This window comes from Erythrolamprus reginae, chromosome 4, assembly GCF_031021105.1.
Source record: "Erythrolamprus reginae isolate rEryReg1 chromosome 4, rEryReg1.hap1, whole genome shotgun sequence".
In the NCBI taxonomy this organism is placed as follows: domain Eukaryota; kingdom Metazoa; phylum Chordata; class Lepidosauria; order Squamata; family Dipsadidae; genus Erythrolamprus; species Erythrolamprus reginae.
In genome coordinates, this window is record NC_091953.1 from 20,193,808 (window position 1) to 20,219,364 (window position 25,557).

A 25,557-nucleotide genomic window follows, 5' to 3' on the forward strand; every position below is an offset into this window, starting at 1 on the left:
CCTTTTAAAACACTCGCGCGGCTTCCAAACCGAGTCCTGGAAGCCGCGCGAGTGTTTTAAAAGGTCTCCGCCAACAATGGGAGCTTCCTACCACCCCCCAAACCCGGGTTGGGGGCTCGGGGGGGGTGCTACGAAGCTCCCATTGTTGGCGGAGACCTTTTAAAACACTCGCGCGGCTTCCAAACCGAGTCCTGGAAGCCGCGCGAGTGTTTTAAAAGGTCTCCGCCAACAATGGGAGCTTCCTACCACCCCCCCAAACCCGGGTTGGGGGCTCGGGGGGGGTGCTACGAAGCTCCCATTGTTGGCGGAGACCTTTTAAAACACTCGCGCGGCTTCCAAACCGAGTCCTGGAAGCCGCGCGAGTGTTTTAAAAGGTCTCCGCCAACAATGGGAGCTTCCTACCACCCCCCAAACCCGGGTTGGGGGCTCGGGGGGGGGGTGCTACGAAGCTCCCATTGTTGGCGGAGACCTTTTAAAACACTCGCGCGGCTTCCAAACCGAGTCCTGGAAGCCGCGCGAGTGTTTTAAAAGGTCTCCGCCAACAATGGGAGCTTCCTACCACCCCCCAAACCCGGGTTGGGGGCTCGGGGGGGGGTGCTACGAAGCTCCCATTGTTGGCGGAGACCTTTTAAAACACTCGCGCGGCTTCCAAACCGAGTCCTGGAAGCCGCGCGAGTGTTTTAAAAGGTCTCCGCCAACAATGGGAGCTTCCTACCACCCCCCAAACCCGGGTTGGGGGTCCGGGGGGCGCTGTCTCTCGGGGCTTTCGTGCTGAGTCCGGGAGCGAACTCGCTCCCCGACTCAGCTGGAAAGCCCCGAGAGACAGCGCCAAGGAACGGGCCTGTCCACGCTGTCTCTCGGCGCTTTCCAGCTGAGTCGGGGAGCGAGTTCGCTCCCGGACTCAGCTGGAAAGCGCCGAGAGACAGCGTGGACAGGCCCGTGCGGCGAGAATGAACGGCGTGGGCGGGCGAAGGGCGGGCGGCAGCGAGGAGTTTGCGTGGGCGGTGGGGAAACTCCTCGCTGACGCCAGCAAGAGGGGGAAGACCCAGGGAAGCCGCTGCCATCTACGCATGCGTGCCCGGCACGCATGCGTAGATGGTATTTTTGACTTCCGGGTTGAAAAATAGCGAAGTACCCTATTCGCAATGGTTGGGGACGCAATAAACGGGGGATCACTGTACAGTATATCCACATTTAAATTATACTTTTTTATATATATTTACATATTGTAATTTACCTATTCTATAAACATGCCTGGGATAAACATATACCCGTCCTAAGATAAAATACAGAAAATAGTATAAGGGCAGACTAGATCAGTGATTTTCAACCTTTTTTGAGCTGCGGCACATTTTTTACATTTACGAAACCCTGGGGCACATTGAGCGGGGGGGGGGGGGGGGGGGGGCGCTAAAAAAGTTTGGACAAAAAAATTCTCTCTCTTCCTCCCTTCACTCTATTTCTTTCTCCCTCCCTCTTTCTCTCCCTTCCTTCCTCTTTCTCACTCTCCATCCCTCTTTCTTTCTCTTCCTTCCTTCCTCTCTTTTTTGCTCTCTTTCTCCCTCCCTCCCTCTATGTCTTTCTCTCTCTCTCCTTCCCTCCCTCTCTTGCTCTCTCTCTCTCTTTCTTTCTCTCTCTCTCTTGCTTTCTTTCTCTCTTTCTCTCTTTCTTTCTTTCTCTCTGAGCTTCGCGGCACACCTGACCATGTCTCGCGGCACACTAGTGTGCCACGGCACACTGGTTGAAAAACACTGGACTCGATGGACCATGAGGTCTTTTTCTGCCATCAATGTTCTATGTTTCTATGTTTCCATGTTTGATTTTCAGCGTGATAATATCAAGGAGGACTATATAAGTTACTGTACTTTTTAAAGTAATTAGTGTAAACTATGCCTCTGTTTCGGTGGAGTCTCCTTTTATTCTGTGATTTGACCAAGTTTTTCTTTCTTTTTTCCTTTAGTGTTTTGTTTCTTACCTGCGATCTGTCTACCTAATGAAGAACAAAGAAGTATTTGATGTGTTAAAGTTACCCATTGCTGAATATGCCCTGTAAGTGCCATTAATCTTCGGTAAATGTAGATGCCGTACAAAAACTATACATCATTTTTTATAGATTTCTTTTCAACTTGGAAATTTTAATCAGTGAGCCAAGCCAAAATTCAAACTGATGAAAACCAGTTTGTTAAAAATGGAGATTAGTCAAACAGAGCTAATGAAAATGAGGAGAAAAAGCAATAAATGAATCCTTAATCATTTTGTGCTGCCTGTTAAAACCCAATAACATGGGTGCCAATTTTTAATTTTTTTAAGGTGTCTTAGAAATTCTCATTAGTTAGTCCTCATAGGAGAATTCCTTATATTCATGTCTAAGGTTTTAGATTTGGTTCTTTAGTTCTTGGAAAACCCTACCCTAAATTTTTAAGAACTATTGCCATTCAGTGATGATAATCCTGCACTATTTAATTTAATTTATTTGTTTTGTATCTTGCCTTCATTTGCGATCAGCTCAAGGTGGCACAGATCCACACTACATAATTCCATTCATTTGTAGCTTTTGTCCCTCCTCATTTCTTCTTATTTTCTATGATCCCCCTCTGATACCCTGACGTCTTTTGCACCATTCCCTCTCCCCCAAAAGCTGTCTCCTTCAAAAAAATTGAAAAAATAATAAATTGACAGTATCAAATTTTCCATGTCTGTCTTGTGTGTCTACCAGCTGTCTAATTACAAATAGTCCAGTGGTGAAATCCAAATATTTTCCCTACCACTTCTGAGGGTGTGGCTTAGTGAGCATAGCTTGGTCATGTGACTGAGTAGGCATGGCCAACTGGATTGGTCTTACTCTTAGGAAATTTCTCTTTAGTCCAACTCACAATAATGTTCCAATATTTAAAATAGAATAGAAAAACAGAGTTGGAAAGGACCTTGGAAGTCTTCTACTCCAATCCCCTGCTTAGGCAGGAAACCCTACACCACTTCAGAGAAATGGTTATCCAATCCCTTCTTTAAAAACTTCCAGTATTTGAGCATTTACAACTTCTGGAGGCAATTAATTGTTCTGTCAGGAAATTTGAGGGGCTCCTACAAAAATGAGGGAGTCAATCTATTTTCCAAAGCACCAAAAGGCACAACAAGAAACAATGGATGGAAACTAAACAAAGAGTGCAGCAACCTAGGGCTAAGGAGAAATTTCTTAAGGATGAGACCAATCAACCAATGGAATAGCTTGCTATCACTAGAGTGAAAAACACCCCAAAAGGATAGTGCCAGGAACCACTAAAACAATGCAGAAAACTTCTAAAACAACCATTCCCCCCCCCTTTAAAAAAAAAAGTCAACTCCAATGCAAACCCAGCAGGTAAGAGAAAAACTAATAGCAACTGCTCAGGCTAACTGAAAGCCTGGGTGTGCTGCCAAAAGCCATTAACCCCTCCAACTCTATTATTCTATGTTCTCTATGTTCTAAATTGGGTGCTTCACAATAGAAACGATACAGCTGGCTGGACCACACAGGCATTAAATTCATGGCCTGTATGATCAAGCTGCATCAGTGTCCACTCATGTACTTTCCGTCCCGGAAAAAACAAGTAACCAACACAGCAACAGTTATAAAAAGGTCTTGAGAAACTCCAGGGAGTATCAGCTGATCTCAAAAGTGTTAATATTCTTTATAATGAAAATATTTGTAATCTTGTCCTTTTTCTTGAAGATAAGAGGTTAATCCCATCCCTAGATGGTTGATTGATGGATTTCCCTGCCCTAATTCTGTTAGATTCTGTTGTTTATTGACTTGATTTAGCATGTACAGTGGAACCCCGACATAAGAGCTGCTCTACTTAAGAGCAACTCGAGATAAGAGCTGGGAGGGGAGAGATATTTTTGTTCTACTTACAAGCCCAAATTCGAGATACAAGCGCCAAGGAGCTGTCTCCTGAAGCCAAATGCTAACTTCCGCGTTCGGCTTCAGGAGACAGCTGCGAAGCGGCGCGCGTGTTTTAAAAGGTTGCAGCCGGCCTGGGGGGCTCGGGGGGGTGCTTGCAGCTTTCTTTCTTGCTCTTTTTCTTTCTCTCTTTTACCTTCCCTTCCTCTATTTCTTCTTTTCTTTCTCCTTCCCACCTTCTTCCCTCCCTCCCTCCCTTCACTCATTCCTCTCTTACTCTCCCCTTTCATAAGTTTCCTTGCTTCCTTCCTCTGTTCCTGTCCCTTCCCCCTTTCTTTCTTTCTTTCTTTCTTTCTTTCTTTCTTTCTTTCTTTCTTTCTTTCTTTCTTTCTTTCTTGCTCTTTTTCTTTCTCTCTTTTACCTTCCCTTCCTCTATTTCTTCTTTTCTTTCTCCTTCCCACCTTCTTCCCTCCCTCCCTCCCTTCACTCATTCCTCTCTTACTCTCCCCTTTCATAAGTTTCCTTGCTTCCTTCCTCTGTTCCTGTCCTTTCCCTCTTTCCTTCCTTCCTTCCCACCCTCCGTCCATTCATTCACCCATTCCTCTCTTGATCGCTTAAAGCCGGTCCCTGGTGCAAAAAGGGTTGGGGACCTCTGTCCTACAGGATTGGGTGGCAGAGAAGTTGAACATATTAAATTTAAAAGTTTAAGAAAGTTTACAAGTTAAGTGAAAGAAACTTCATTATTCATTTATATGTACATGTACATTTCTTCATTAAAAACATGTCTTTCTGCATAATTTAGACTAACTTGGTGAGTTTTTTGAGGGCTGGAACCAATTAAAATTATTTACATTAATTCCTATGGGGAAAAGTCGTTCGAGATAAGAGCTGCTCGACTTAAGAGCCCAGGTCCGGAACGAATTAAACTCGTATCTCGAGGTACCACTGTATTCTAGCTGCAACTGTTAAGTGGAATTATTAATTGAAAGGGGAGGGAGGGAGAGAGAGAGAGAGAGAGAGAGAGAAACAGAAACTCTCTTGCTCTTTAATTTTAACTGGTTCTCCAAACTCCCTAAGCCAGTGATGGTAAACCTATGACATTGGTGCCATAGGCGGCACGCGGAGCCATATCTGCTGGCACGTTAGCCGTTGCCTTAGCTCAGCTCCAACGTGCATATGTGTGTCAGTTAGCTGTTTTTTTGCTCACAGAGAGGCTCTGGGAGACCTTTTTGCCCTCCAAAGAGCCTCTTGAGGGATGGAGGAAGGTGTTTTTACCCTCCCCTGGCTCCTGGGAAGCCTTTGGAGCCTGGGGAGGGCAAAATACGAGCCTACTGGGCCCACCAAAAGTTGGGAAACAGGCCTCCAGAAGGCCTGTGGGGGAGAGGGAGATGTTTTTTGCCCTACCCAGGCATCAAATTATGGGTGTGGGCACTCACGCACGATGTCACCCACACATGTTCTTTTGTCACCCGAGGAAAAAATGGTTTGCCATCACTGGCCTAAGCAATTTCCCAACTGTTCAGGAAAAACAGTGAGAACTAGCTGGATTTCACCTGTGAAATAGGCTTCCATTTTTATTTTATTTTATTTGTACAGTACATTCATAATAATAAATGAAGTCTTGAAAATGGGTTTCACGAACAATCACACATAATCACAACACCGATAACTAATGTGTCTTGTCTAAGAAAAGAAATCTCATTAGACTTCAACATTAGGTTTTTCTGGAAGTATTTCAGATTCCCCCTCTGGGAATGTCAAACCCTGGGTGGCTTTTGCTGTTCAGATGGGTTTGACATTTGAGAACATTAAAAAGTTCCTGTGTGCTGAATCAGACCAATTATCCTTGTAGTCCAAAACACTCAAGCACCAGTGTTTTTCAGTGTATTGGCTTGTATAGAAGTTCTTTCAATGTACAGTGGTACCCCTACTTACGAACTTAATTCGTTCCGTGACCAGGTTCTTAACTAGAAAAGTTTGTAAGAAGAAGCAATTTTTCCCATAGGAATCAATATAAAAGCAAATAATGTGAGCGATTGGGGAAACCACAGGGAGGGTGGAGGCTCTGTTTCCTCCCAGGAGATTCCTAGAGAGGCCCCACGGAGCTTCTCCCTGCTTTTTTCGGCCCTGTTTCCTTTCAGCAGATTCCTAGAGAGGCCCCGTGGGAGCTTCTCCCTGCCTTTTCCAGCCCTGTTTTCTCCCAGGAGATTCCTACCTCTACTTATGAACTTATGACCAGGTTCTTAAGTAGAAAAGAAGCAAATTTTCTCATAGGAATCAAGGTAAAAGCAAATAATGCTTGTGATTGGGGAAACCACAGGGAGGGTGGAGGCCCTGCTTCCTCCCAGGAGATTCCTAGAGAGGCCCAGGGGAGGCTTCTCCCTGCCTTTTCTGGTAACAGTTTCAGCCTCCAGGAAGGACGTCTTCGTGACGTCAAAGCTCTGCCCTCCCTATTGGGATTCCCCACCTCCTTTCCAGCCTCCAGATCGGCCGAAAACCCTGCCGCTGATTGTAAAAATGGTGCTCCGCTGGCCGCCGCCGCTCGGCTTTAACCTTCTGAAACAGCTGGGCGCTTCTCGGCGGCCTCCGGAACCCGAACCCGAACTTCCGGGTTCGGCGTTCAGGAGAATGCTGAGAAGCCCCCCCGGCTGTTTCAGAAGGTGCCAGCTGGGTGGCGGTGCTTCTCGGCGACCTCTCGAACCTGAACCCGGAAAGTTCGTGTTCGGGAGAACGTCGAGAAGCCCCCCCGGCTGTTTTAAAAGGTGACAGCCAGGCGGGTGGCGCCCAGTGGAGCGCCATTTTGCGGGTTCTTCCCCCTTTGCACGCATTAATCAAACTTTTTGCCTTACGAACCTACTTCTGGAACCAATTAAGTTCGTAAGACGAGGTATTACTGTATTTCTGTCAGTAGGTTTGAGTTGTATTGTTAATGGCAGAATGATTTGTTGCCCACTTGATTAAGGCCTGAGAGACTGAAGGTTTGAATCTGCACTTATTTTCAGTGGCTCATTGAGAAAGACACCTGTCCCTATCCTATTTAGAGGTAGCAGATATTTGAACACTGGGCTCTCTGCATGTTCCTTTGATCAGTATCCCACCCCTCCGTTAAGAATTTTCAACATAATAGAAGTCAGGCAAGGTCACGTTATATTATGTTCATTTCAAAGAAAACCACTGTGGAATTCTGCCAGCCGTGTGCATTTCCTATGCCAAAGATTAGTAAGCCTGGCTATTTAATTATGAGTGAAATGTTCCTTTGCTTTTCATTGTTCCATCGTTGTCAGGTGTATGGTGCTTGCATTGCCCATATGCTGTTTTAATTCTTTTCACCATTATTTTCTAGGATTGGTTTCTCAGGGATGCTGAGAGTACAAATCCTTTTATTTACATACATCTTAATTAGGGATGGTTTAAAGACCAGGGCATCTCTAAGGCTTCCACTCCAGAGGAATAAAAGGATATGAAAATGATTCCAAGCTCATCTCCCTTGGCCTAATTTACTAAAAAGTATTGAAGTTGGTCATCCTTGTCTCCTCTTTATTTTTTTCTCTCCCAAAATAAATGGTGGACAGATCTTCAAGGATTAGTTTTCAAGTGCAGATCTTCAAGAATTAGTTTGAGAAGTGAGCTGTAAGGTTGCTTTTTCTTTGACTTATTATTATTGTTATTATTAATTAGATTTGTATGTCGCCCCTCTCCGTAGACTCGGGGCGGCTCACAACAGTGATAAAAACAATACATAATGACAAATCTAATAATTAGAATCTAATTTAAAAAGTCTAAAAAGCAAGAAACCCCAATATAAAAAACATACATACAGTCATATCATACACAAAAACTACATAGGCAGGGGGAGATGTCTCAGTTCCTCCACCCTTGATGACAGAGGTGGGTTTTAAGGAGTTTATGAAAGGCAAGGAGGGTGGGGGCAGTTCTAATCTCCGGAGGGAGCTGATTCCAGAGGGTCGGAGCCGCCACAGAGAAGGCTCTTCCCTTGGGTCCCGCCAGACGACATTGTTTAGTTGATGGGACCTGGAGAAGACCAACTCTGTGGGACCTAACTGGCCGCTGGGATTCGTGCGGCAGAAGGCGATCTCGCAGATATCCTGGTCCGGTGCCATGAAGGCCTTTATAGGTGATGACCAACACTTTGAATTGTGACTGGAAACTGATCGGCAACCAATGCAGACTGCGGAGTAACATGGTCATATTTGGGAAAGCCCATGATTGCTCTCGCAGCTGCATTCTGCACGATCTGAAGTTTCCGAACAGTCTTCAAAGGTAGCCCCATGTAGAGAGCGTTACAGTAGTCGAACCTCGAGGTGATGAGGGCATGAGTGACTGTGAGCAGTGACTCCCGTTCCAAATAGGGCATCTACTGGTGCACCAGGCGAACCTGGGCAAATGCCCCCCTCGCCACAGCTGAAAGATGTTTTCCTAATGTGATCTGTGGTATTGTTACGGATTTCCATCTCATTCATACCAAACAAAATACTAAATGCTGTTCTGAAAGATAGTACAATTTGTGGCTATCCTTTGTCTAGAGGAAGTAAGTAAGACTTTTTTTAATGGTCATTGAATCTAATATTCAATAAAGGTTTAGTTAGTTAGTCTTTTTTCCTCTTAAAAGCGGGTTCAGCGATATTCTAAAACACACTGTAAAAAACTTCTGAACACACACATACTCTCAGTGTGTGATTATGAAATTTTAATAAAATGCTTCATGGGATACTGGTTTGTAGGTCAAAATGTATTAGTCTCTAGTTCTGGTATACAGTAGATACCTTTATGTATTGAATGCATGTCTGGCTTTGAAGGATGATTTCTTTCTTATAAAAGTTTCCATATCATCCTTTAAAGTTTTCTTTTATGTATTCCTTTCTTCAGAAATCAGAGAAGGAGGAAGGGAGGGAGAGCGAGGGAGGGAAAGAAGGAAGGAAGGAAGGAGGGAGGGAGGGAAGGAAGGAAGGAAATGGGAATATATAAAGTTTTCTTTTATATATTCCTTTCTTCAGAAATCAGAGAAGGAGGAAAGAAGGGAGAGCGAGCAAGGGAGGGAAAGAAGGAAGGAAGGAAGGAAATGGGAATATATAAAGTTTTCTTTTATATATTCCTTTCTTCAGAAATCAGAGAAGGAGGAAGGAAGGAAGGAAGGAAAGAAGGAAGGAAGGAAGGAAATGGGAATATATAAAGTTTTCTTTTATATATTCCTTTCTTCAGAAATCAGAGAAGGAGGAAGGAAGGAAGGAAATGGGAATATATAAAGTTTTCTTTTATATATTCCTTTCTTCAGAAATCAGAGAAGGAGGAAGGAAGGAAGGAAGGAAGGAAATGGGAATATATAAAGTTTTCTTTTATATATTCCTTTCTTCAGAAATCAGAGAAGGAGGAAGGAAGGAAGGAAGGAAGGAAGGAAGGAAGGAAGGAAGGAAGGAAGGAAGGAAATGGGAATATATAAAGTTTTCTTTTATATATTCCTTTCTTCAGAAATCAGTGAGGGAGGAAGGAAGGAAGGAAGGAAGGAAGGAAGGAAGGAAGGAAGGAAGGGAGGGAGGGAGGAAGGAAATGGGAATATATAAAGTTTTCTTTTATATATTCCTTTCTTCAGAAATCAGAGAAGGAGGAAGGAAGGAAGGAAGGAAGGAAGGAAGGAAATGGGAATATATAAAGTTTTCTTTTATATATTTCTTTCTTCAGAAATCAGTGAAGGAGGAAGGAAGGAAGGAAGGAAGGAAGGAAGGAAGGAAGGAAGGAAGGGACAGACAAAACTTTAGAAGATTTTCCCAGAAATAATGATCCCATGTCAGTTCTTTTGTCTCTTTGGCAAGTTGAGATTACAGTGTTCCCTCGATTTTCGCGGGTTCGAACTTCGCGAAAAGTCTATACCACGGTTTTTCAAAAATATTAATTAAAAAATACTTTGCAGTTTTCCCCCCTATACCACGGTTTTTCTTGCCCGATAACGTCATATGTCATTGCCAAACTTTCGTCCACCTTTAATAAAAAAAATATTTAAATAAACTTTAATAAATAAACATGGTGAGTAATAATCTAAATGGTTGCTAAGGGAATGGGAAATTGTAATTTAGGGGTTTAAAGTGTTAAGGGAAGGCTTGTGATACTGTTCATAGCCAAAAATAGTGTATTTACTTCCGCATCTCTACTTCGCGGAAATTCGACTTTCGCGGGCGGTCTTGGAACGCATCCCCCGCGAAAATCGAGGGAATACTGTACTTTTTCATTTCTAGTTTTTACTTTGATTTAAACCCTGCAAGATTTTGGAGTCTTACCAAATCTTCCTACCAAATCATAGCAGCAATGGCAGCAATGAATAATTAAATATGGGAAGAAAATTCATGTTTAATTAATTAAGTTGTAATTATCTAGACATTCAGCCATTCCTTCTATTGGTCCTCATCTCTTTGGAGTACAACCCGTGGAAATCGCTTCAAAAATGTTACACATCCCTATTTTTCATATTTGAGAATAGTTTGATTGCATTTACTTTAATTATATTTCAGCTGGGTCAGCCATTCAGGAAGCAGCTTTGCCAAAAAGCTGGGCTAATGATAAATAAATAATTACATATTGGAAAACTATCTACAAGATAACGATAATGTAAAGTTAAGGACTTGAAGAAATATATAAAAAGTACCGTAGCTTGTAAAAAATTCAGATGTTTAGTTGGCCAGAATTAATTTTGTTTCCCAGATGTATGAAAAGTCCTCAGTATTATTATTATTATTATTATTATTATTATTATTATTATTATTATTATTATGATGTCAATATTATTTATTTATTTATTTATTTATTTATCAGATTTGTATGCCACCCCTCTCCGCAGACTCGGGGCGGCTCACAGCAATAATAGTACAATGTAAACAAATCTAATATTAAAGTTTAAGTTAATTTAAAACCCCAATTTAAAAACCAATCATACATACTCGCATACCATGCATAAATTTTATAAGCCTAGCGGGAGGGAAAGTCTCAATTCCCCCATGCCTGACGGCAGAGGTGGGTTTTAAGGAGCTTACGAAAGGCTAGGAGGGTGAGGGCAACTCTGATATCTGGGGGGAGTTGGTTCCAAAGGGTCGGGGCCGCCACAGAGAAGGCTCTTCCCCTGGGTCCCGCCAAATGACATTGTTTAGTTGACGGGACCCGGAAAAGGCCAACTCTGTGGGACCTAACTGGTCGCTGGGATTCGTGCGGCAGAAGGCGGTCCCGGAGATATTCTGGTCCGGTGCCATGAAGGGCTTTATAGGTCATAACCAACACTTTGAATTGTAACCGGAAACTGATCGGCAACCAATGCAGACTGCGGAGCGTTGGTGTGACATGGGCGTATTTAGGAAAGCCCATGATAGCTCTTGCAGCTGCATTCTGCACAATCTATTATTATTATTATTATTATTATTATTATTATTATTATTATTATTATTATTATTATTAATTAGATTTGTATGCCACCCCTCTCCGAAGACTCAGAACGGCTCACAACAACAATACACAATACAAATCCAATGATTAAAAACAGAACAGTTAAAACCCTTAATTAACCCAAACAAACCATACATAAAATGGGACGGCCGAGGGGAATCAATTTCCCCATGCCTGGCTTTTATATAAAAGCCCTCACGCATTAAGATAATGCCCTTAATAATCCTACCGTGGTTTTTGCTTTGGTTTTTATAGTATAGTATAAACTCAGCAATTATAATTTATATGCCATCTTTTGTGCCTTATTGAGTGTAAGTCATATACAGTGGTGGGCTACGAGCCGGCACGCTAAATTGCGTTTGCCGCGGTGGCTCGTAAATGCTTGCAGGGCCAGCGCGATTTTGCTTCTGCAATTGTGGAGGTAGCAAAACCGTGCACGGAGCCGCAGGTGCACCCGTGTTTCAGCATGCGCGGAAGCAAACAAAACTCGCCAAAACACAGGCGCACTTGCGGCTCCATGCGCGATTTTGCTAATTCCACAAATGCAGAAGCAAAATCGCGCTGGCTCTGGAAGCACTTACGAGCGAGCGCAATTTAGCATTCCGGCTTGTAGCCCTCCGCTGGTCATACATAAGTTATAAGGTATTACTCTGTGTGTTGTGTCTGGCCTACACAAATGTTAAGAATTGCTTCCATCCAGTGGAAGCTTGCTGTCTTACAAAAAAACATCATGCCAAATAGTTTTTGATGGAAGACTGATGGCAGAAAAAGACCTCATGATCCATCTAGTCTGCCCTTATACTATTTTCTGTATTTTATCTTAGGATGGTTATATGTTTATCCCAGGCATGTTTAAATTCAGTTACAGTGGATTTACCAACCACGTCTGCTGGGAGTTTGTTCCAAGGATCTACTACTCTTTCAGTAAAATAATATTTTCTCATGTTGCTTTTGATCTTTCCCCCAACTAACTTCAGATCGTGTCCCCTTGTTCTTGTGTTCACTTTCCTATTAAAAACACTTCCCTCCTGGACCTTATTTAACCCTTTAACATATTTAAATGTTTCGATCATGTCCCCCCTTTTCCTTCTGTCCTCCAGACTATACAGATTGAGTTCATTAAGTCTTTCCTGATACGTTTTATGCTTAAGACCTTCCACCATTCTTGTAGCCCGTCTTTGGACCCGTTTTAATGGGTAGTCTTTAATGTGAGAGCAAAGATCCTGATATCTGATGCTTGATAACTTTTCTATCTTGTAGCTCTCTTGGGCTTGCAGTGGCCCCTCGTGTACGATTTCTCCAGAAAGTCCAGAAGAAACTGCCTACAACCGATCCTGAAAAAGAAGGGACGGAGCAGGCTGAGGATACACAGTTTTCTTTAAGTGATGAGGACTTAGAGGAATGCCGGAGAATTTTCTCTAGAGCGGGCAAGTTGGGACAAAAAGAGACAGAGTCCCTCCCTGGGCAAAGCAGTCCTGTTGAAGAAGCATTGCAGAATCCGTCTGATGCAGAAAAGCCCACAATAGTCGATGAATCAAAACCTGAAAGCCTAAATTTTTTCGATGATGATGATGATAGAGATGATGATGATGATGATGATGATGATGATACCTCTAAGGATGTGCTGATTGTAAAACGGCGAAATGTATTTGGCATAGAACCAGAAGAGAAAGCACCATTGGTAAGATTTTTTTTTTAAAAAAAGTTAAATGTTTAAACGTTTCTTTTGGAAGATGGTTATGATTGTCATTGTCTGGTTTTCCCTCTATAATTTGCTATTGCATTATACAAAACACCAGACTATTAAGCCAGGGGGTTTGGTTATTCCTTATAAAGCCCTACATGGCTCAGGGCTAGACTATTTATGGGACCGACTCCTGCCACACACCTCCCAGAGACCAATAACACAGAGTTGGCCTCCTGCAGGTCTCGTCGACTAAGCAATGCAGTTTGGCGGGTCCCCGGCAGTGGGCGTTCTTTGTTGCCACCCTGAATCTATGGAACCAATTTCCCCATAACATCCGTACTGCTCCCACCCTATTGGCCTTCTGCAAGACCGCGAAGACCTGGCTTTGCCTGCAGGCCTGAGGGCCATGAATTGATATTCATCATGGCCAAATTGTGTTGAATGGTATGTATGTATGTATGTATGTTGATTGGATAGTTGAACTGTGGGTTTTTAGCTGGGGTTTTATAGTTTTAGACTTTAATATTTGACTTCTTTTTTATTGTATTTGTATGTTATTGTAAGCTGCCCTGAGTCCTTCAGGATTGGGCGGTATAGAAGTTGAATTAATTAAATAAATTTATTACTATGAAGATCTTCCTAGTTTAGATTGAATATACAGTAATACCTCATCTTACGAACCTAATTGGTTCCCGGGGGAGGTTCGTAAGATGAAAAGTTCGTAAGACGAAACATTGTTTCCCATAGGAAACAATGCAAAGTCAATTAATCCGTGCAACAACACCCCACCCCCCCCGGCCAAAAATCGCCGCTGCCCGGCTGTCACCATTTGAAACAGCCGGGGGGCTTCCCAGCAGCCTCCCGAACGCCGAACGCCAAACCTGAATTTCCGGGTTCGGCATTTGGGAGGCCGCCGAGAAGCCCCCTGGCTGTTTTAAAAGGTGACAGCCGGGTGGCGGCGCTTCTCGGCGGCCTCCCGAACCCTGAACCCGGAAGTTCGGCAAAAGTTCGGGTTCAGGAGCCCGCTGAGAAGCCCCGCAGCCCGGCTGTCGTCTTCTAAAACAGCCGGGGGGCTTCCCAGCAGCGTCCTGAACCTGAACGCCAAACCCGAACTTCCGGGTTCGGTGTTCGGGAGGCCTCCGAGAAGCCCCCCGCCTGTTTTAAAAGGTGACAGCCGGGCTGCGGGGCTTCCCAGCGGCCACCCGAACCCCGAATCTGGAAGTTCGGGTTTGGCGTTCGGGTTTAGGAGGCTGCTGGGAAGCCCCCCAGCTGTTTTAGAAGATGACAGCCGAGCTGTAGGGATTCTCAGCGGCCTCCCGAACGCGAACTTTTGCCAAACTTCCGGGTTCGGCGTTCGGGAGGCCGCTGAGAAGCCCCGCCGCCCGGCTGTCACCTTTTAAAACAGCCGGGGGGCTTCTCGGAGGCCTCCCGAATGCCGAACCTGGAAGTTCGGGTTTGGCGTTCGGGTTTAGGAGGCTGCTGGGAAGCCCCCTGGCTGTTTTAAAAGGTGACAGCCGGGCAGCGGGGCTTCCCAGCGGCCTCCCAAACCCGAACTTTTGCTGAACTTCCGGGTTCAGCATTCGGGAGGCCGCTGGGAAGCCCCGCCGCCCAGCTGTCACCTTTTAAAACAGCCGGGGAACTTCTCGGAGGCCTCCCGAACGCCGAACCCGGAAGTTCGGGTTTGGCATTCGGGTTCAGGAGGACGCCGGGAAGCCCCCCGGCTGTTTCAAAAAGCGACAGCCGGGCGGCGGGGCTTCTCGGCGGCGGCGGCGGCGGCGGGTTCGTAAGAAGAAACAAGTTTGTAAGAAGAGGCAAAAAATTTCTGAACCCCGGGTTCGTATCTCGGGTTGTTCGTAAGACGAGGGGTTCGTATCATGAGGTACCACTGTACCATATTTTCAGAGTATAAGACCCACTGGAATATAAGACACATTTTAGTTTTGGGGAGGAAAATAGGGAAAAGAATCTGCTTACCAGGTATTCATCTGGCTAGCGTTCTTAGTCTGATCAGCTTCAGCACATTATTATATCTTCTGGTTAGGGCTTTAAAATAACTTTATTTGGAGAGAGTAACAATGAAAGAGTTTGCAAGCCAGTAAAAGCTGGGAACATCATTAGTACCTGGAAAGAAATATTTGGAGCAAGTAGAGCAATGGGAAAAACCCTGCAAAGACTTCGGGCTTGGAAAACATTCTTTGCAGAGAGTAACAATGACAGAGCTTGCAAGCCGGTAAGAGTTGGGAACATTGTTAGCACCTGATTAGAGCTGGAAAGAAACATTTGGAGCAAGTAGAGAATGAAAAAAAACCCCTACAAAGACAGAGATTAGAAAACATTCTTTGCAGAGAGTAACAATGAAAAAGCTTGCAAGCCGGTAAGAGTTGGGAACATTGTTAGCACTTGATTAGAGCTGGAAAGAAACATTTGGAGCAAGTAGAGAATGAAAAAAAAAACCCTACAAAGACAGAGATTAGAAAACATTATTTGCAGAGAGTAACAATGAAAAAGCTTGCAAGCCTGTAAGAGCTGGGAACATTGTTAGCACCTGGTTAGGGCTGGAAAGAAACTTATTCGGAGCAAGTTAGAGCAATGAAAAAACCCTGCAAAGACTTAGGGCTTGGAAAACATTATTCCCAGAGAGAAACAATGAAAGAGCCTGCAAGTAAAAGCTGGGAAGATCCTTAGCAGCTAGTTAGGGCTGGGGCTGGGTGGTAGCTACATTCAGAGTATAAGATACACCCAAATTATCATCCTCTTTTAGGGAGAAAAAAAGGTGCATCTTATACTCCGAAAAATATGGTAGTTAGTGTTTAGGGTTACATCATTGATTTTATATTTGTAAGTCTTTAAGAAATATAAGTAACTTGAACAGGTATAATTTGATAATTTGGATGTTAAACACTTATTATTCCTTTGTAGTGCTAATTAACATTGGATTGTGGATTAGTTAAAATGGAATAATTGGCTTTTCCTTTTATTGCCTTACAAAGCAAAAGGAAATGTAGAATTACTCCCTTGCAGAATATTATGACAAGGGCCCTGGAAAAAGCCCTGACATTTCTTGGAGAAGTACATTGTTTTATTATATGTCAACACTAGTTCCATCAAAAACTTCTAATTTTAGACTTAATACACACATTGGCATACTTACACCTTCATCAGCAAATATATTTTCCAATGTTGACAACTCATTTAATAAGTTGCCATGGTGAGAACAAGTTGCTTAATTAATTTTGTGGGTTTTAAAAGTGTGGCGTATTTTAAATAATCTGTGTGAGTTGACCTTGAAAAGAACACTGTTCAAATACTAGCTACTCATAATTTGCTGAAAAGAGTTTTGAGTTTATTTTAAATCCAGACTGGCAAGATAGTAACTTAATTTGCTTTTAAACATGCAGTCTATCTTCAAATGACTTTTACATTTGTCACCTAAAGGATGATCAGTGCTTAGAGTCTCAAAATGGGTGAGCAGTGTGGTCGGGCAGTAGGAAAAGCAAGTAGGATGCTTGGCTGCATAGCTAGAGGTATAACAAGCAGGAAGAGGGAGATTGTGATCCCCTTATATAGAGCGCTGGTGAGACCACATTTGGAATACTGTGTTCAGTTCTGGAGACCTCACCTACAAAAAGATATTGACAAAATTGAACGGGTCCAAAGACGGGCTACAAGAATGGTGGAAGGTCTTAAGCATAAAACGTATCAGGAAAGACTTAATGAACTCAATCTGTATAGTCTGGAGGACAGAAGGAAAAGGGGGGACATGATCGAAACATTTAAATATGTTAAAGGGTTAAATAAGATCCAGGAGGGGTGTTTTTAATAGGAAAGCGAACACAAGAACAAGGGGACACAATCTGAAGTTAGTTGGGGGAAAGATCAAAAGCAACATGAGAAAATATTATTTTACTGAAAGAGTAGTAGATCCTTGGAACAAACTTCCAGCAGACGTGGTTGGTAAATCCACAGTAACTGAATTTAAACATGCCTGGGATAAACATATATCCATTGTAAGATAAAATACAGGAAATAGTATAAGGGCAGACTAGATGGACCATGAGGTTTTTTTCTGCCGTCAGTCTTCTATGTTTCTAGAGTTGTAGGAAAGTGTATATCAATGCTTTGATTGTGACCATGTGTGTCACTGAGGAACTGGAGGAAATTAACAATTTGAAATGAAAATCCAGTCATAATTATTTCAAGGAACATATATCGAACGACAAGATCTATCTGTGTACAGTATATTGTTCGTGCTTTTTCGCTTCATGGTTAAACTCACTTTGCTGGACGAGCAGAGGGCAACTGTGGCTAGGGGAGCCTTTGCACAGGTTCATTTTGTGCACTAATTTCTTCACTGGGAGACCTTATTCACCATCACTTATGCCTTATTCATTCATTCATTCATTCATTCATTCATTCATTCATTCATTCATTCATTCATTCATCCATCCATTCATTTATTTATTGGATTTGTATGCCTCCCCTCTCCGCAGACCCAAGTTATGTCTTGACCTGAGGTGAAATCCTCCCGGTCCGCTCGTGCCTATCGGTCGTAGAAGAGCCGGTCATGAAGGGAGCACGAGCCTCTGCCCACCCGCCTGGATGCTGCAATTTTGGTTCTTTTACCCTCTTCGCATGCGCAACGCATTCTGTGCATGCACAGAGGATAAAAGGACCCAAATGGCGGTGTCTGGGTGGGTGGGCGGAGCCTCATGCTCCCTTTGCGACTGGTTCTCCGACCACCGATAGGCACGAGCAAACCGGGAGCATTTCACCCCTGGTCTTGACTAAATTATTGTAATGTGCTTTATGTGGTGCCTGTGGTTGAAAACTACCCAAAAGTTACATCAGCATGCAGTGATGCATACCATTTAAAGCATTTTGCCCATGTTACATTGCTCTGTGAGAGCTGCACTGGTTTCCAGTTGCTTTCTGGATGCAATTCAAGGTGCTGGTTACTATCTTTAAAGCTCAGACTGTTTCTTTCCAGTTGCTAATGATGTTCTCAGCTCTTACTGGCTTGCAAGCTTGTTATTTGTTACTTTCTCAGAATAATTTTTTTTTAAGCCCTTAACCATGGGATAAAATAATGTGCTGAAACTGACCAGTCTAAGGACGCTAGCCATATGAATACCACCTGGTAAGCAGATTCTTTTCCCTGTTTTCCTCCCCAAAAACTAAGGTGCATCTTATATTCCGGTGCATCTTGTACTCTGAAAAATACGGTTCTTGGATCCTGATTTCAAGGACATGGTTTGGCTATTTGCAAGATTTTTCTGAAACAGATAAAAAATCTTAGTGGACCTCTCTAGCTGTCATTTTTCTTACTATTCTTTTCAGTTGGGAAATGGTTAGTATATCTTGTTTCTGAGATATATCTACCAGATACAAATGTGGCAGAAATATGTTTGAAATTGCTATAATTGAACAGATAATTTCATGTTGTCCAAACTGTCCCTCACCCAAGCCCGGTCTGCTCCCCTCCCCAAGATTTTTCTGGTAATATTTACTCATTAGCAATTGGCAGTTATTTTTGGTTTTGGAAATCCAGGTAAAACATTTCTCCAAATTGTTTATGCTAGTATCATCCTCACATCTAAAAAGGAGAGGATGTCTTAGATATTTTGCGGATAGATTGCAATGATTAACTGACTTCATTTTTATATAATAAGGGAAATGTGATGATTTAAATAATTCTTCCAAACCTATCACAATACTGAGTTTGTGAAAGTTGCATGGCAAAACCTCAGCAGTCTTTTGTATTTCTCTAAAATCTTATTTATCTTTTCTTCTTTTTATAATTTCCTTTTTAAAAAAAAAATAATGGAACGCTAAAAGATTCTGATTTTGAGAGGAATAAAATAAAGCTTATCATGTAGGAGGAACAGATTTGGGTTCATTGGTTCTTCTGATGGTGGTTTTATAATACATATGTGAGATTGTTGATATATAATTATGCATGCTGTCATTGAAAATGAGATGATAAAAATACAATGGTCCTGGTGGATACATGTGATGCTTATAACTTATTAATTATTATTCAAGGATTGCTAAGGCACTTCTATTCTTCCTCTTATAAAAATTCTACAAGAATATGGAAATTTTATGGCTGGCTGATTTCTTATTTGAATAATTGAAAGTATGATTCTGCTGTTTTTCCCACTGAACTGAAATACATATTGTTAGTGATAATGTTTTCCCCCCAATTAAAATGGAGTAGCTTATAGCTACAGAATTGGAACATACTATTAGTACAAATTGTATCTTGAGAAATTTAAATGCGAATAATAGTGACTCCCTCTTCTTCTCGACGGCCCCTTTTCCTTTTTCTACCACCTGGGCTCAGCTCCAAAATAGTATTCTCATCACATAAAGCTTAGACAGAATTACCGCGATCCAAATTCTGCAGGATTAGTCACTCAGTTGTCCCGCTAGCTTAATACTGACCTCATACAGCTGTCAGCTTTATACAACCGCCAATGCTGGCCATCTTCTTTCCTGTACGATCTCACCATGGTTTCCCTGTCTCACTGATCTGGAGCGCCGTCCCCAAAAATCGATCTCCAGGATGTCCCTTTCTTCCGATCCCCCTCTAGTGCAGTGATTTTCAACCTTTTTTGAGCCGCGGCACATTTTTTACATTTACAAAATCCTGGGGCACACCACCAACCAAAACGACACAAAATGACACTCTAACACAGTGCATATTATACATATAGTTAATAATATAGTTTCTAAATGTATTTATACTCACTTGGTTCTGTCTGTTTTGATGGTGCATATAGAGATTTGAGCTCTTTAAGACGACCCTTCAGGAGGCCAAATACAATATAGATAACATTGTGACGCATTGTGATGCGTTGTATATCACCCTCTGCGGGGGCCTCTTATAAAAAGAAAAAGGGCAAATATCTATATACACCATCAGGATCGACATAACCAGCTGAGGCTGAGGCTTCATCTAGTGCTGGCAACATTCACCTCCCGTCCTGACCAGGATTAGAAATCGGGACCATAGGGAAGAGTAGCAGTTTCAACTACTCGCCACAGCCACACAATGACAAGTGCAGCCCGAGCGGGTATCTTCCTGGGTGTGAATGAGAGGCAGCCTGCTATTGGTTCATCGCTAGTGGTTGGGATGAATCCTAGAAGGTGATTGGTCAGTGAGCGTTCCCTGTGCCTCCACTCTTCCTGTCGCTGCTAGTTGGCGGGATTGTGAGGGGAATGTTTATGTTCGGATGGAGGCGGCTGGCAGCAGGCCAGATAAATGGCCTACACGGGCCGTATCTGGCACACGGGCTGTAGTTTGGGGACCCATGTTTAATTTCCCCACGGCACACCTGACCATGTCTCACGGCACACTAGTGTGCCACGGCACACTGGTTGAAAAACACTGCTCTAGTGGATCTACGGCTCCAGCGGAGCTTATTGAACAGCAAAAAGCGGCTGTGCTACACGGATCACCATTTTGCACAGACCATATAGCTCAACAACTGGCCCCACCTCCATAATATTTCTGAATATAAGCCTGATAATTGAAAAGATGAAGATCAAAAATAACTTTTAAATATGTTTTGTATGGGGGGAAAAACCGAAAGTAATATTTTTGAATATAAGTTTGATGATAGATGATGTTTGATTAATTTATTATTGCATAAGTAGGATAAAATTGTTTATTGAGACAAGGATGAAATGTAACTATGAATAACATGTAGAAATGTTATTGGGGAAAAGGAATCCTCAATCTGAGTATTGTATTGGCAGTTCTGTGTTAGCAAAAACTTCAGAAGAGAAGGATTTAGGGGTAGTGATTTCTGACAGTCTCAAAATGGGTGAACAGTGCAGCCAGGCGGTAGGGAAACCAAGTAGAATTTAAACATGCTTGAGATAAACATATATCCATAAACATTTATCCAAGATAAAATACAGGAAATAGTATAGGGGCAGACTAGATGGACCATTAGTTCTTTTTCTGCCGTCTATGTTTCTAAATGAAGATATAAAATAAGATATAAAATAATATAAAATAAATGAAGATACAAAATAAGATATAAAATGAAGATATAAAAAAGAAAAAAAAAGATTATCATAAAACATAAATACCTGATGAAAAACAGTTTCTTTGACACCAACAGGGAAAGGAAAAGAAAAGTAGAGTTCATGTTATATTTTATGGAAGAAATGAATTATTGGCTTATGTGTTGGTCATGCAGTATGATAAAAATAATTTTTAAATGTTACAAACCAGAAAGAAACTTAATTCAATGCAGCAGCAGTCGCCAGCTTTTAAACTTCAGATAGTAAATCATCTAATTGCTGAGAAGTTTTGCAGAATGTACATCATTTTGACCAATGGTTTTTCTATTTCATTTTTTTAAAGATATTTCAGAAAATCTTGCTTTAAGCCCCATATGCTGTTCTGATTCCAAAATAGCAGTTCTGGAATTATTGGAAGCATTCCAGTGCTGTTCTGACTATTCCAGAATTGTTCTACATTCAAAATGACTTATATTTATATTAGGGCTATTTCCAGGTCGAAAAAATTCAGGAATAATGGAAATATCGTTTTATGTTTTGATAAGATCTGAATAAACCATATCAATTTTTTCCCAAGAATTGTATTGAGGATCATGATACAAAGTACAATGAAAATAAAGATAACAGGAAAATGGGAAAGAGAAAGAAAGGGTAAAGCAAATTGCAAGGGAGGGGGGGAAAAAAGCATTGACTTCCAACTTTTTTCCAATACAGTAAAGTACAGCCTCAACTTTTACTTTAGCCAAACAAGTACTAGCCATCAATGCAATAGATTAATTGGAACAAACTCACAATCAAGTGTTCATTTCTCTCTGTCTCGAGCACAAGTCCTGAAGCCGTTTCCAAATGGAGACAAAACTAAATACAGTGTTCCCTCGATTTCCGTGGGGGATGCGTTCCGAGACCGCCCGCGAAAGTCGAATTTCCGCGAAGTAGAGATGCGGAAGTAAATACACCATTTTTGGCTATGGACAGTATCACAAGCCTTCCCCTTAACACTTTAAACCCCTAAATTACCATTTCCCATTCCCTTAACCATTTACTCACCATTATTACTGGTACTCACCATTGAATAAGACACTTAGTGATCCTGATATTTATAAACATAATTATTTATTAGCAATAATTATTTTTTTGTTATTTATTTGCAAAAATTATTAGTTTGACGATGACATATGACGTCATTGGGTGGGAAAAACCATTCTATAGGAAAAAAAACATGAAGTATTTTTTAATTAATATTTTTTGGAAAACCGTGGTATAGGCTATTCGCGAAGTTCGAACCCGCGAAAATCGAGGGAACACTGTATATTCTTTTCACTAATTAAAACAATCAATTTTGTCATCTCTTCTAACTTTTCCACCTATTATTTTGTGGGGATTGAGGTAGCTTTCCATTTCTGTCCATATAGAATTCTTGCAGAAGTCAAAATAAACAATAACAAAGTTCTTTTTTCCAATGAAAATCTCTTTTTCCAATTCCTTGTCCAATAATCCTAAGAGAAAAAAAATTCAGCTTTCAGTTTCACATAGGTTTCACGAATCTTCTGAATTATGAGATGAATCTGGGCCCAGTATTTCTTTGCTTTACCACAAATCTGCACAAAAATTACCATATTTTTCACTGCATAAGACACACCTTTTTCCTCCCAAAAGTGGGTGGAAATGTCTGCGCGTCTTATGGAGCGAATATGGGTGACAGGCATCAGCAGCAAATGGCGGCAGCAATCCTCGCCACCTGGAACAGCTGATTGGTGGTATTCTGGGAGGCTGATCCAACTGCCAATCAACTGCTCGGAGGTGAAGGCTCAAGCATCTCCCGATGGAGGCATCAGAAACAGAGGAGGCAGGCTGTTTTCTGTAAGGACACTAGCCAGATGGGTGCTTGGAGGCAGAGGGAGATTTTTAAACCTAGATGCATCTTATGATCAGGAGCATCTTATGGAGTGAAAAATTCGGTACAAAAACTATCTTCTTTAAAGTTAAATTTCCATCATACAGCTTGGTACTTTTTTTTTTTTTTTTTTTTACCTCTGGTAAAGTTTAAAAAAATATTTTTTTCAAAATATTTTCTCAAGCTGTTTAAGAACACTTAGTTTCTACAGTGGAACAGCAGTTCTTTTGATAATGTTATTTGTAAACTGATGAAAGCAGAATATGTGCAAAAATAGGCAGAGAAATAAGATTGAACTTGGGTTAAAAATATTACAGCTTTTTTGACAAGGGAAGTTGGAAAATGCTGTGAAATGCTAATTTTGCTTAAATATAATAAGTCATTTATTGGTTGTAAAATATTCTTATATAAATATTATTTAATTGAAAAGCAAGCCTATCCAAATTTATTTATTTATTTATCTATCTATCTATCTATCTATCTATCTATCTATCTATCTATCTATCTATCTATTTATTTATTTATTATGTATTTATGTATTTATTTATTTATTGTTAGAGTTGAAAGGGACCATGCAGGTCATCAAGTCCAACCCCCTGCCTGAGCAGGAATCCTAAAGCACCCCAGCCAAGTGGCAGTCCAATTTCCTCTTGAAAGTGTGGTTAATCACTCTGACCGTCAGTAAGTTTTTCCTTCTAGGTTGAATCTCTCCTTGGTCAGCTTCCAGCTGTTGTTCCTCGTTCGGCCCTCTGGTGCTCTGGAGAATAGAGTGACCCCCCTCCTCTCTGTGGCAACCCCTCATATACCTGTATACAGCTATCATGTCCTCTCTGGCCCTCCTTTTCTCAAGGCTATCCATGCCCAATTCCCGCAATCTCTCTTTGTTTAGTCTTGGTTTCAAGTCCCCTAATCATTTTGGTTGCTCTTTTCTGCACCTTCTCCAGAGTTTCAATGTCTCTTTTGAAGTGTGACCAGAACTGGATGCAGTACTCCAGATGTGGTCTGACCAGGACATAGTAGAGTGGTATTAATACTTCCCTGGTCTTGGAGTGTATCCCTCTCTTGATGCAGCTTAGGATGGTGTTGGCTTTTTTGGCCGCTGCTGCACATTGCTGGCTCATGTTTAGTTCAACATTAATTTTCCACTTTCTAATTTTCTAGTAATTTTGATCTCAACATGAAGATCTCAACACCCTTGGGTGTATGTTTTCTTTCAAAAACTTAAATAGAAGCAATGTTTACCCATTAATGGTTGGCTTTTTTGGCCGCTGCTGCACATTGCTGGCTCATGTTTAGTTCAACATTAATTTTCCACTTTCCACTTTCTAATTTTCCAGTAATTTTGATCTCAACATGAAGATCTCACCACTTTTGGGTGTATGTTTTCTTTCAAAAACTTAAATAGAAGCAATGTTTACCCATTAATGGTTCCAACAGTTTAGTGGAAGAATGGCAATGTAGTAAAGGTAAAAATATTAAGGAAGAGATTTGAAATGTTCTGTTACTATAAGTAGCTGCCCAAATAATTCCAAATTATAGTGTTAAAGGCATAATATTCAGACAAGATAAATTACAAGATAGGAAACAGAATACTAGATTTTATTAAATGAGGATCAGAAAATTCATGACCTGCCACCTTCTGGTTATAAACTTCCAGCTTAATCTAATATAAGGTATTAAACACAGAGAGATATAATTTTGTAACTAATTTTGTTTTTATTGATATAAAATATACTGAATTCCAGATCTTCACATCTGTAGTTATATTTATTTTCCTTCATCAGATGTTTTTATTATTAGCTCATTCCGGGGACCCAGAGTGTTGGGGGCAATATGTTGACTCTGTAAACTATTTAGAGGGCTGTAAAGCAGTATGAAGTGGTATATAACAGTGTTTTTCAACCAGTGTGCCGCGAGACATGGTCAGGTGTGCCGCGAAGCTCAGAGAGAAAGAAACCAAGAGAGAGAGAAAGAATGACAGAAAGAAAGCAAGAGAGAGAGAGAGAAAGCAAGAGAGAGAGAAAGAGCGAGCGAGAGAGAAAGAGAACAAAAGAGAAAGAAAGCAAGAGAGAGAGAAAGAAAGCAAGAGAGAGAGGGGGGAGGGAAGGAGAGAGAGAGAAAGACATAGAGGGATGTAAGGAGGGAGAGAGAAAGAGAGCAAAAAAAGAGGAAGGAAGGAAGAGAAAGAAAGAGGGAGAGAGAGAGAAAGAAAGAAAGAGGAAGGAAGGGAGGGAGAGAAAGACGAAGGGAGAAAGAAATAGAGCGAAGGGGAGGAAGAGAGAGATATAATTTTTTTGCCCAAACTTTTTTTAGCCCCCCCCCCAATGTGCCCCAGGGTTTCGTAAATGTAAAAAATGTGCCGCGCCTCAAAAAAGGTTGAGAATCACTGGTATATAAATCTAAATGCTAGTGCTAAATGTTATTGCTATTCTTGCTGTTGGCTTTGTTTTCCTTAAGTGGCGTGCTCCACTTAACAAATAGCGACTGCTTTTATAACCCCTTTAAATATTTCTAAATCCAAATGACTTCTACTTTTCTTTTGTGTTTTTCCTTAAAAAGCATCATAAAGGGGAGTTATCTCTAAAACGTCATCTAGTATAAAACTTAAGAACTTTGTAG

General features: G+C 41.6%; 1 protein-coding gene across 1 annotated transcript in view; it reads left to right on the plus strand.

Moving 5' to 3' along the window:
* DDX10 (DEAD-box helicase 10) overlaps positions 1-25,557 on the plus strand; it is a 212,135-nt gene that overhangs the window by 55,211 nt on the left and 131,367 nt on the right. The window contains exons 12-13 of the mRNA XM_070749725.1: positions 1,961-2,049; positions 12,584-13,004. Of these exons, the coding sequence (XP_070605826.1) occupies positions 1,961-2,049; positions 12,584-13,004 (510 nt within the window). The remainder of the gene's footprint in view (positions 1-1,960; positions 2,050-12,583; positions 13,005-25,557) is intronic.